General features: G+C 34.7%; 1 protein-coding gene across 1 annotated transcript; it reads left to right on the forward strand.

Annotated features, from left to right (window-relative positions):
- Positions 1-2,156: 2,156 nt before the first annotated feature.
- Positions 2,157-2,603, forward strand: LOC148783877 (putative F-box protein At4g22030). The gene has a single exon (XM_088846212.1). The coding sequence runs from the start codon at positions 2,157-2,159 to the stop codon at positions 2,601-2,603; it is 447 nt and encodes a 148-aa protein (XP_088702338.1).
- Positions 2,604-13,732: the final 11,129 nt, after the last annotated feature.

A 13,732-nucleotide genomic window follows, 5' to 3' on the forward strand; every position in this document is an offset into this window, starting at 1 on the left:
GTCAAACAAATGGCAATGACGTTGAATTTGCCTGCACAACTCATGTACAATCAGGTCCAGTGTGACCACCAAATTGTTTTCCAATAGAAAGAGAATTCGTCCTCATGGAAAAGTTTACAGTGAGATCATTTACATTTGGTGTAAGGTTTTAAACTTGACCATTGGATGTGATATTGAGTGGCTGTATTTATTCTATTGATCAAGCTTAAAGTTTAAAAGAATTTTTTCGAATTTTATAATACATCTAAACTATCAGATTTCACATTAGATAGTTATAGTAATTGTAACATTCTTATAACAAAAGTAAATGGTCTTACTTTATACAATCCATATTTAATAATTCTTTAAAAGATATATTTAATGTGAGTGAATATCCACATGCCATAAAGTATAAACAAGCACATATTCGAACAATGTTAGATCACGTGTAGATAGAGAGAGAAAAGTATGGTCTTAGCAAGAGGGTTGCAACGAGCCCTTGTTCTCTTAGGGCTAGCCCAAGATGGGCCCTAGCCCCGTTGAAGCTGGGCTGGAAACAGATAGAGAAATAATAGAAGAAAAAACAAGAAAAAAAAGAGAGGCCAGTTCGGGCTGGCCACCTAGCCAATTGCTAGTCCTAAACTTCAGATGAAATACGTTATTTTAAGGTCATTGTCACGTGGGACGAAACATAGGAAGCTGTATTTTTTTTCAATGTTAAAACATTGGAAGCCACCTAAAATAATGACAACTTTGCTTAGACAATTCTAAAAATCGAAAAAGAAAAATCATAATAGTGACAAGGTGAAAGGGGTTTGGGAATCTTGAGAAGTTGAGAACACTCATGTCGTCACGATGGTGCTTCTTTTAGGGATTGTATGAAAACATTGTTTTGGATGGGATAAAACATTTCTATGCACCCCTTGGTCGATTTGCTTAAGCAAATGCTAGGAAGATAGTTATGGCCCCTTTTTACTTGGGTGAACATGCATTGGAAAGAGCAACTCGGGCCGAGTACTTGACCCGAGTCTAAGTAATACGACCTGAGTTTATCGAGAAAGATAGATGCCACAATACCGGAACAATCCGCTTCTCAATTGGTGTAACAATGTCACACTAATTCATGGTTCATAACTAAATAGATAAAAGAAGAACAACCAAGATGAGGTAGAAGAAAAACTTTCATTCAAAGATAAAAAATAGGGTACACAAAACAAATACAAATTTGAACATGTGACCCCCTACCTGGATTTGTCATAACAAAGACAACCGATCTTCTTCACCAAGAGAGTCGAGACAATATAATCGTCACCATTGGGGCTCTAATACCACGTGGAGAAAGACATATACCACAATATCAGAACAATCTGCTTCTCAATTAGTGTCACAATCACACTAATTGAGAAACAGATTGTGGCATTTGTGTATTTTTGCAGAATTGGGTCGAGTACTATAGCAATAAAAAAGTGTTAAACAAAGGGAAAATATCTCTGTACCCCCTGTTTTTTGCTTCCATTTATCAAGAGACCCAAGAATTTAAACTATTTCTTGCGGCATAAAATCTTTATCTTTTCTATCTTCCTACCCCCTAGACCTCTTTGATCATACATTATTGACCTAAACATTGTGTAAAATAACTCCATTTCTATCTCTCTCAAAACTCTGTATCTCTCTCCTCTCTCTAAAAACTCCACATCGATTTTTTTTGCCCCAACAAATAGAAAGAGTTTCAAAAGAACAAAGATAAATAGTCAAAAGACTCAAACTTAGTTGAGACGTCCTCAAAGAGAACTTTATTGAAAAGCACTCCTTCTCAACTCCACCAATTCAATCACACTCGCGGCTGCAACCATGGCGGTCCTCGCATCATTTCCGAGCTCTAATGTTGCCCACCTTTCCCTAACCCTTTCCTCCACCTTGCTCTACTCGGTGGTCACTGGCATAGTGTGCGTGATGAGCAAGATTCATCCCTCTCCGTTAGCAGAGGAGCAGAGGAAAGCCGCACGACTCTTCAAGAGCCTCCCACTCGCGTATCCAATCCACATTGGGCCTTCACTCCTCTCTTCGCCCAGAGCTTTCTCAATTTCTGGATGATGCCATGGCTTAAGTGTTGGTCATCAACAAAGCCTACCCCCATGCCCTTGCTCCCTGGCATGCTCGAAAAGTTCCCCTCTGAAATGGGGCCCGCAATGTGGTGGCCCAAGAGAGCTGCTGCTACTCCTTCCAAGACTGAGGAGGAGACGACTGATAATGGGTGGAGCCCTGAGATGGAGAGGGAGATGGCAGAGGTGGCAGGCGTCGTACGAGAGAGAGACATGACGGTGTACATGAGGCTCAGCAAGCTGGTTTTGACCTGCAATAGGGAGATGATTGTGGCTGGGACCGTCCTGATGGCCGTTGTGATGGTGGGATCGGCACTTCGGGGCTCAACAACAATGGGTGGCGTCGTGGCTGGTGCCTTGGCATGTGTTGTCAACAGCTTCAGCCATGGTGGGCAGGTCTGGATGGTGTTCAAGATGTATAGGAACAACGTTGGATTCTACCAATTACTCAACAAACCATTGTCGTCTTCGCTAGACAAGCCTCCGGTGGAGAGAGAACACACAGAGTTGGTGGAGACGTGACTCGCCCTTCAATTGGGAAGGAGCATCTCATCACTGCGCAGCTTGGCCTCCTCCCCCTCCTCAAAGAGACCTCCTACATGTTCTCGACAAATTATCTTACAACCCATTTGATGATGATGCTCATTTCAAAGGTCGTGGATCTTCATCCTCTAATCCTAAGACCTCTTCTCTCTTCAGAAACCCTTTCAGTGATGCACAAGAAGATCATGAAACCCTTCCATGCACCAAAACTCAAACAATAGAACCTCAAAGTTTGATGAGAGTTCTTACAGAATTAGGGGTGGGAAATTTATTTCTCATGTGAAGGATAAGCCTTATCAGTTGAGGAATCAGCCATGAAGCCCATGGTAAAATTGAAGGAGAGTAGTCTTTACAAGCTCAAAAAATTGAAAGAGAGGATGAGAGAGGTAAGAGAGAATTTTTAGAGAGAAAGAGAGAGGAGAGAGATACCGCAGTTTTAAGAGACATAGAGAGTCATTTCACAAAATGTTTAAGTCAATAATGTACGGTCAAAGGGGTCTAAGGGGTAGGAAGATAGAAAAGATAGAGACTTTATACCACAAGAAATAGTTTAAATTTTTGGGTCTCTTGAGAAATGTAAGCAAAAAATAGGAGGTATGAAGATATTTTCTCTTAAAAAAAAAAAAAAAAAAACAAAAACATAAAATATATATATATATATATATAAAAAGTAAATTAAATAAAACACATCTAAATTTGGTTAAAAAAAAGTAAAAATGGATTTTGAAAAAATCAATTTGACACGAGGTATTTTAGAAATAATTCAAAAAAAGAGAAAATATAAAAATAATAATTTATGGCAAAAACACTTTTTTAATCTTTGCCAAAATGATACAAAACATAAAAAACTATATTACAGATAACTTTCTTAATTTTTTATTATTTATAATTTTTTTATAATTTTTTTAAGATTCTCTAGTTGAATGCCGAACTCAGCTACATGCGAGCTCGCCACCCAACGATATTTATCGTGTTGATCCCTATTGCTCATTCACCATCATTATAATATATGATGAAGTATTGGATTCATCAAGGGCGCATGTCTTTCGACAAGAAAAGGAAAAGGTAAAATCTCATTTCTATTTTTACTCATTCATTAACGCATAATTAAAAAATGCCCCGTCTCTATCTTAGGTTAAGCCCATAGATTTAGCAAGGATTGAAAAAGAATGGCGAGCGCGTACGAACGGACTCACACAAGCAGTCGAACCACTGGAATGAACAAACACTGAATAACCATTTTTCTGCCGGCCGTCCATATCACTAGCTTTTTAAATCATTTTAACGAGGAAAAGTTGTTGATGATATCATAATTTGGCTTTGTTGCGTATTTGGACCAATGATAACTGGGATAGCTTCAATTTCAATATTAAGTCAAATTTGATGATTTTTTTAAAATCTTTAAAACTATACTATCCCATAAGATTTTTTAATCATAGAACACTATAGTTCGTAGTCCCCATCATGTAATTTAGTATGCTAGAATATCTTTTATTTATGGGTGCGGTTTCAATAAGGATGCAACATTAAACAATCCAATTAAGACGTACCTCCAAATTTTATTATAACATGTAATTTTGGTGTAAAAAATTCTCAAGATTATCTAAAAATGTATTTTCATATCTAATTATAAAATTTTAAACTTCAAAAATAGTTAAAATCATGTAGATCTATAAACATGTGAAAATCTTGAAAATGGACAGTCTAGATAATGTGTTGCAAGATGCACTATTTTTACGACTCAAAATCTTTTTTTTTTTACATATTCATACATCTCGATGTTGAGAGGATCAATTAGAGGGGTTATCAACATTAAAACAACCTTTTCCTATGGATTTTTGATGTGCATATGTAATTCTACATTTTAAGGTTGCTACCTTATATAAATTTTTCCCTATATTTATTTACTAGATTTAAGTAATTTTTACTACTTTTGTTTTAGGATTTCGTGCATAGAATCGATGCCGACTCTAGCACTGATCTATTTGTTTGATTGTTTCTGAATAGATCTGCTCTTAGATCGAAATTCGATTGACCCCACTCTCTATCAGATCTTAAAAAACAAATTTGTAGTGTCAGATCTAAGCAATCTTCAATCGAAGATCTCTTTGATTTTGCACAGTAAACTCATGAAAAGCCATCGAATCAAATGGGAATTGCTGGAACCATCTTGGAATCGGGTAGTCACTAGTTCTAAACAACTAATAAATTGTAGAAATAGGCCTATTTTTGGGTAAAAACCGAGAAAAAAAAATCTTCAAAGAGAACATTTACTTTTGGTACAAGAAAATCACAATCACTTTTATTCATTGGATTTTAAATTAGGTGGTTGTGAATGTGTCTTTGGCAGCATTCAATGTTCAAAGAAACATTTATTGAATTTCATAACTCGCCAAGAGTTGTCCAATTTGAAATCAATTGGTCCCGGATATTTGTGACCACCTCATAACAAAGGTCAAGGGTCTCATAGCATACAATCTTAATCGAGAATTTGCGTAATTTTTAAAAAATCGTCTGATTTTCTGCCACTCTACTATTGGAGCCCCTCTTTGTCAGTTTCTCTTATTTTAACCCATCTCACTCTTAAAAAAATATTGATCTAATCGTATTGAGATACCAACAAGATCTATAGCTCTATTTTTCAAAATTGAAGCTGAACGTTTGAGAAATCAAAAGTTCCAAATATTGGGTTTTTCTCGATCTTTGAATTCGAATATCTCAGTAGTTATTGTTTCAATTGACAAATAATTGGATCTTTCATTCCTAACAATCTTAGGGTCGATTTACAATATGGTGCATTCCTGTGACAATCAAGAAGTTTGGGTGATGCTCATGAAGTGTATGATTACAGCTTGGGCTTGAATGTTAGCTCTTGGGGCTTCATGATTTCTGGTTGTTTGAGATGGGCTCAATTCGAAATTGCACGCCAATTGTTCAATTAGAATGTAGAGAGCGGTGTGGTATCATGGCATTTCATGGTGAATGGTTTGTGAGGGATGACAACATGGATTGTTCATGTCCATTAAAGAAATGACACACTTTAGCAAAATTGTGATAATAAAGAGACACTGAATCTCTTTAGAAGGATGTTAATCAGGAGAGCAAACCCAAAAACGGGCTCATCATCAGTGTTATTCTTGCAATTGGTCATATGGGTGCCCGAGTGAAGTGAGTAGTAGGTACATGCGTATGTAAATAAACGTAGTGTTTTGTATTTCTGCCTCGGAGTATCCATTCAATCGTATGTGGTAAGCCGTTCTAAAAAACATGCTTAAAACTCAGGGGCGGGCATCAGGGCCACATTTTATCAGAAAACCGTTAAAAGGCAAGCTAGAAGAATCCTAAAAAAGAATGGCTCGCCAAGGATGACCTGCTAACCATGAATGCGATATTCAAAGAGAACTTTATGTTAGCATACTATTCAAATTCTATCATGGGTACTATTCTCCATGGCTAAAAGATGGCTAAAAGAACTTGAAAATTCTACTTTGTTTTGGCTATTTCTCCCAATTTCCACGGTAAAATTAGTGAAATTTTGAATATGTTGTTTCGTATTGAATGAGTTTTCCAGTCATATGCATACATGTAGGATTCCAAGCCTGGATCATGGGTAGATCGAAGAGGGGTTTATAAAAAAGCTCTTGTATTTCAGCCTAGGTGACCTCCAACAATTTCTCCCAATCCGCGAGGAATATTCACCTGAGCAGCCCCTAACTCACTCCCCTTCCATTCCATAGAAGATTTGTTATGTTCCTTATGAAGTTGAGTAGATTTTGAAGCCTATTTACTGAAAATTTGACCCTTCCCACAAAAACATTTATAACTCCATGCGTGAAATTTTTGAGCAAAATTTTAGGTGAAAATGCTCCTAGGTTGATTATCCATTAAGGGGATGGGAGGTTATATGACCCCCACATTTTCTATTATCTATTAAGGGGTCCATTTGTTGTAAATAATGAGCTAGAAAAATAGAATCAGCAATCAACAAATCACAAGCAAGAAACTCAAAAATAAAAAAGAATTTTATATCGTTTATCGCACATGTGACTACATCCACAAGTGATAAAGTTTTCAAGTTCAAAGATTTCATGTCGCACGAGTTACACACTCTACCGACAGTTACAATTCTGCAAAGATTTGGAACGTGAAAATATAGAAATAAACTTAACGCTGTTAGTCCCATTCAGGGGCCTAGATTTGGGGACATGAAAAAATAGAAAATTTCAAAAGCATTTATTTATGTGAAAAATACATCTTAAACGTGAGGTTTGTTTAAGATTGCAGCATTGCTAGTAGAAGTAAGGTTGCAAGGCATTACATCATCTTTTTTTTTTTTTGGATAGTGTAGAGGTGACATTATTTTACAACATCGATACATGATATGCCTTTCAAGACAAGGAGGGCTTTCTATGTGACCCCACCCACATATATATAATAAATGTGATCCCTAGCTTCAATCATTAGATCTGAGTAGATGGCTGAGACGGCTTGAGTCACAATGTCACAAGCTAGCACTGAACCGTCAGATCTTGATCAGACAACTCATAATGTTTTATTTTTTATTTTATTTTACAAATAATATTGAAGTAAAATTTGGAACATGCATAGATCTAACAAAGGCGCACATGATAAAAATATTAAAAATATATTTTCGATGATGAAAAATTACCAGAATACCCTAAAAATTGCCTGGGCATTTTGGTTATTTATTTTTACATAAATTTTTTTTGTTTTATTTTTTTCAGGTTCGTCCTATTTTTCTTATGAGACGCCCAAAATTTCATAAAAAAATGTTTTTTAGAAAAAAAATAAAAAATAAAAAAATGTTTGACGTGACATTGTAGCCATTTGATTAATCGAATGGCTAAGTAGTGGGGTCGCGTATAACTTATATGTTGTTGGAATCAAATAGAAACATTTCCCTTTAAGATAATGTCCAAAATATAAGATAAAATAAACAATGTAGATTATTGTAACTTTACTCCTACAACTTGTAACTATATATAAACTTTTTTCTTTACTTTTTGGATAATAAAATTTGAGTGTGTACATAGTTAAAATCTATTGGTACTAATTTTTTTTATTAAAAATAATTGTCATGGTAGTTTTAGGGTGAGGTTTGGGTAAGTGAACAACTTATACTGGACAAGTAAAGCAGGCCACTAAATTTTTCCTGAGGATGTAATTCTAGTTTTGAAAATCTTAGGGTAGCTTGAAAATTCATGTTTAACTATTTATTATAAAATTTAAAATTTCATAAATGACACAGACAAGTATATCTATAAACACTTGAAAATCTTGAAACTAAATGATCCAGATAACTTGTGACACGATATACTATTTTTAGGACTTAAAATACTCTTTTTTTTTACCACATATATTTCGAGGTTAAGATGATCCATTTGGAATGTCTTCCAACTCAAGGATGATGAAGGTAGAGGGGACAATTTCAAGGTATAGAAAACAAAAAAACAAATCACAATACATTGGAAAATTACACATTGAGTGGACAAGTTGCAGCGGCATATGTTGTTGCAAATCCCTCAATTCTCACATACAGTTACTCCAAATTATACAAATAGGACTTCTTATAAAGAAAAGAAAAAATTATATACAAATGGCACTTGAAATTGGTCTTAACTCCCAAGGAAATCCCCACCTATACTAGACACTTGGAAAGTTTTAAGTCCAAAACTAAATACATCACCATAACGTAAATTTCAGCAACATGTACATAAGCCTCGTGAAACGTATACTTGAATAATACAAATTTGAAATACAATACCCAAATGCACTCAACCTCCACTTACATAAACATGAACCCAAATGGATAAACTTGATCTAAAATTATTGGAAGTCAATTAAAGAGTTCATATACATGGTTTAACACCTTGATATAATTACACCCCTTGTATATGCCCACTACTGATAGCGCAAGATCATAGACCTAACTTTAACCACGTGAATAGGAAGTATATATCATGAAGTATGAATCAACACAATGTTTATTTAACCAAGATAGTCGAAAGATAAGGGGCTGAAATGAACAAAGTTTGGGAGCAAGAAATGTGGCATGCCTAGGTTAGAGAAAGCACAATGGACAGTAAAACTCAAACATGGTCATGAATACATTTTGTTATAATGAAGGCTTGTGAAAATAGAGGTTTCCAATGTGATGAAAACGACTTTATCTTGATGTTATACCTAAGAATATTGAAGGCATATGGGGGATCAACTAGGCATGAAAACTCTATCTTGATGTTATACCTAAGAATATTGAAGGCATATGGGGGATCAACTAGGCATGAAAACTCAAGGCAAAAACACCTATATTGAACCAAAGTAAGTGAGCTACCTTACTGTTAGGGTAAGTTTACGACAAGAAGAAGATGCCTTGGAGTAGAAACCTCAACGCGTAGTCACCATGGAGTTGCTTCAAGTTGGTTAAACTTGATCCTTAATTATGGGCATCTAAATGCTAAAAAAGACTAAGATCCTAGCCATACAACACATTAAATGGCTATCATATGGATGGTTGTCGTTTAAGCATAATTATCTTCTTGTAAACGTCCAGGTTTTATTTCAATTTCAATAACCCATAAGGAGTTGCCTTATATCCACCATTCAATCTCAAAATCAAGGGACAAGATTTTGTAGAGAGAAATAAATAAGTGGGGCGTCCCACTCTCTCCGTCTCCTCTTACTTTAATAAAGCTAATTTATGCAATTGACATTGGCTAGACTCACACATGTGATGTGGTACACGCATGTCTTGTCATAAGACAAATATGTGCGATAACACAAATTGAAGTCCTTTTGTCCAATTCTAAACTCCCACATGAAAAATGGCTTCTAGATCTAGGTTTAATATGGACAAAGGATCAAGATTTAAGGAAAATATCTAAACTTTAATGGGAGAAAGGAACAAGATCTAAGAAAAATATTTAAATCCCATGGGGCAAGCCACATATGTGCCAAATTGCACTCATGTGCATATTATAAACCATGCTTATCCAAGATATCACCACAAGCAAAACCATTGTTGGCTATGCCACCTTAAGATTGCGCATCACCCTGAGGTCACGAATGACAACCATGTGGTGGACACGTGGTGTCCATTGGCCACTTGGGGGCCACTTGATTACATGTTTGGTTGTTCCCTATAGTAATTTTTTGAAGCAATTCGAAAAGCGTGAGGTTTGTATGAGGTGCCCTCCTTATACTGTAGAAGTAAGGCGTACCTCTAGATTTTTTTTGAAGATGTAATTCGGTATTGAAAACCTTTTGGTGACTTGAAAATGTCAAAATCCTTTTGATGGCTTGAAAATCTATTTTCATCCTTAGTTATGAGATTTGTACTACAAAAAATGTACAAGATCGAGCAAATCTATAAATATTTAAAAATATTGAAAATAAACGGTACGAATTATTTGTTATAAGATGCTTTAAGAGTTTAAAATGTTTTTGTATTTGTATCCATACATCTTGAGGTTGAGATGATCAGATTTGAAAGGACGAAATGATCAGATTTGATCTATAGATGGCCGAATCCTAGACTTACTATTGATTATATGTGTACCTCGAAGGTATACACTCTTGCGGATACGAGCATCATCTCTCTTAACATATGTGCTTTACTTTTAAAAGGGATCTCACCTCAAGAGAGCAGGTTGCTCTTTGCAACTATATATGCACATGCTTTGAGAATCCTCACATTAAAGGATTTTGGCTTATATCTTCTCAAAGCTTAGCCTACACATACAAGGTTCCCCTAAAACTTAAAAATACTTGAACTCAAAATAATATTAAGAAATACTAAAAAAATTCTCATGCTCTGGCTCATGATAGCCCTCATGCTCTAGCTCACACTATCATGAGATACGTACATAACGATCCTGACTAGAGCAAACGCTCCACTCTCTTAATTCAAAAGCCCCTCAACATATAGGCTTAGGTTTTATGTCATTTCAAATCCTAGTTTTTCAAGAATTTAAACCAAAATAAAATGCTTGAAAGGCTACAACTCCAATAAAGGATACTCCTTCCATTGGATTTTGAGATGCACCGGTACTTGTATATACTTTTTCCTAGTTTTAAAGTATATCCTAAAATTTTATATCAAAGAAATTCCTCTGCCAATATTATATGTTATAGTCTTAGAGTTGGTGATAGGTGCCGTTCATGCAATGCCATGTCAATGGGAATGGTATATTATTGCATAGAAAGAGAGAAGGAGACGACAAAGATGTTGCCATCAACGGTGGCATTGAGAGGAGAGTATAATAGATCCCACCCCACACGTCTCTGCATTTGGGGTTGACCTGTAGCCACCAAGAGCTATGAAAGCAAAGCCCCTTATACTGATACTGCCGTGTCTCTCTCCCTCTTTGCTTTCCCCTGATATTGATATTGCCGTGTCTTTTAATGTTAGATTTAGGGGTTGTTTGAATACCTGAAAATAAATTGTTTGAAAATATATTATTGGTATAATATATTACTTTATAATATATTACTTGTAAATAGATTGTTACTGTTTGGCTAGTATTTAAATGCAACCTGGTAAATACATTGCTACTGTTTGGCTATGTTTGGAAGAAATATGGAAAATGCCATACTAGCATTTTATCAGCACTTACCTATAAACTATCATTTCTTTTTTTTTTGTCACAAAATTCTACTGAAATGTTAAATTAAAGTCATCATCATACCATTCCAAAAAGATTTTCTAATAATAACATCATCACCATTCCAAAAAGATTTTTTAATAATAACTTGTACTATTCTAAAGTCACCATCAGACAATTTCCTACTTATTTTGCATGCCTCTGGCACTTACATGGAATCACATGTCTTCTAACAGGATTAGACTTTGGTTTCAACATGATAAGTCATTGGAATAATATGATTGGAGTAACATATTGTTATTGTGATAAGCCTTATTTTTATTTATTTATTATAGAAGTCTTTCAAATGTCTCTATATAATTTCAAATAAGCAATAAATGTATGATACCAAATTCAAAATCTTTATGCTACAAGTTGAAAAATTGGAAAAAGTTTGATTAATATACTAGAAGGTTTGATAATTGCACTAGAAAATTTTGAGGCATTGGAGAAGACTAGATAGGTAGGGCTTATCCACACCAAAATAAATGGTTAAAACGAGCGGGAGCACCTTATACAAACCAGTTATTAGGACTCAAAGAGAGAGAGGGGCGATCTTAAAGAGGAAATGAGCACTTTACGCAAAGAGCACCTTATGCAAACCACTTATTAGGGCTCAAGATAGAGGGCACGAGTTTTGTAACAATCCTAAACTTTTGAAAAAAAAAAAAAAAGAAGAAGAAAATAAACTTTTAATACATGATGATTCGTTTGAACATGATGGTCCTTAGGGACCATCTCTACTTTTCAAAGCTTTTCGTTTAAAAGCTTTGTTGCTTCTTTGCTTGCCACGTCCACTAAAGGATGTGGGCTTTAGTAATTTAAAGCGTAAGCTAACGCTCATACTTGTAACTTGTAACGTAATAAAAGAATAAAATAATATATTAGTAGAATTTAAGTTCAGAGAGATGAAGACTCCTACCTTAGAAAACTTGTGAGATTTTTCTCTCTGGTCGAAACACAGTGAACTCCTCTCTCTAGACGAATTTTTATCGGAAGCTCCTTCTCAAGTATTTGTGGGTAAGTGACATCGTCTTCCTAAAAATAGTCTGTTTTTAATAAATAGTGATATTTCCTTCTAGGATCTTTATTTTATAAGTTTTGTGTGTAAGTGACATCGTCTTCCTGAAAAATAGTCAGTTTTTAATAAATAGTGATATTTCCGTCCGGGATCTTTATTTTATAAGTTTTGTGTGTAAGTGACATCGTCTTCCAGAAAAATAGTCTGTTTTTAATAAATAGTGATATTTCCGTCCAGGATCTTTAATTTATAAGTTTTGTGTGTAAGTGACATCGTCTTCCTGAAAAATAGTCTGTTTTTAATAAATAGTGTTATTTCCGTCCAGGATCTTTATTTTATAAGTTTTGTGTGTAAGTAACATCGTCTTCTTGAAAAATAGTATGTTTTTAATAAATAGTGATATTTCCGTCTAGGATCTTTATTTTATAAGTTTTGTGTGTAAGTGACATCGTCTTTCTGAAAAATAGTCTATTTTTAATAAATAGTGATATTTCCGTCTAGGATCTTTATTTTATCAGTTTTGCATGTAAGTGACCTCATTGTCTCAAAAAATAATCCATTCTTTTTAAAAATAAAATGAAATAATTATTTCTGCTTATTATCATGAATTTTAGGCGCGATAAATTTTATGCGCACGTGACCTCATTATCTTGAAAAATAATCTTTTTAATAAAAATTGTAATATTTTATCTATGTTAGTAATTTTGAATGCTGTAAATTAGAAAAATAAATTTATTCATTTTTCTTGTCTATTGTTAGAAATAAATGTGATATTTCTGCTTTTAGTAAAATTGTGATATTTCTTTCTACTGTTTTGAATATTTAGACATTGCAAAATTCATGTGCAAATGACTGCCTTATTATTTAAAAATTGACATTTTTGCAATTGATTATAGTATTGTTGTGAAATGTTTATTTGCAAATTAACATCCCATAAATTGTGATAATTCCGTATTCTTGAATTTCTATAAGAGTTTTCCTATACATATTAGATTGGCAATTATGCTAGAATGTCTTTACGAATTGCTACCTTTCTAAATTTGAGCCCAAAATATTTGATTGGTTGAAATGTTATTGAAAGTGACTGTTATTAATGGTTTTAGTGAAATTCATATTAGTGATTTCAGTGATATGTTGAGTATATGATATTTGCTGCTTTCGAATGTTTAAAGAGATTTTGAGATAATTTAAGTATGCAAGTGGACTCATCCGGTTCGCCGGTGAGGTATAAGTGGACCTATCCGGGACGCCGGTAGGGATTAAGTGGACTCATCGGATACGCCGGTGAGGTATAAGTGGACCTGCAGGGATTAAGTGGACCTATCTGGGACGCCGATAGGGATTAAGTGGACCTATCAGGACGCTGATGGCGTATATAGGTGACCTACTTGGGACGCCAGTAGAGTATTTTGTGAAATCCTTTG

The sequence above is a fragment of the Amborella trichopoda genome, chromosome 1, assembly GCF_054954075.1.
Source record: "Amborella trichopoda isolate Santa Cruz 75 chromosome 1, AtrichopodaSantaCruz75HAP2 v2.0, whole genome shotgun sequence".
In the NCBI taxonomy this organism is placed as follows: domain Eukaryota; kingdom Viridiplantae; phylum Streptophyta; class Magnoliopsida; order Amborellales; family Amborellaceae; genus Amborella; species Amborella trichopoda.

Excerpts from the sequence above, each read along its gene's own strand:
- LOC148783877 (XM_088846212.1), top strand. The coding sequence starts at position 2,157 with ATGGGGCCCGCAATGTGGTGGCCCAAGAGAGCTGCTGCTACTCCTTCC.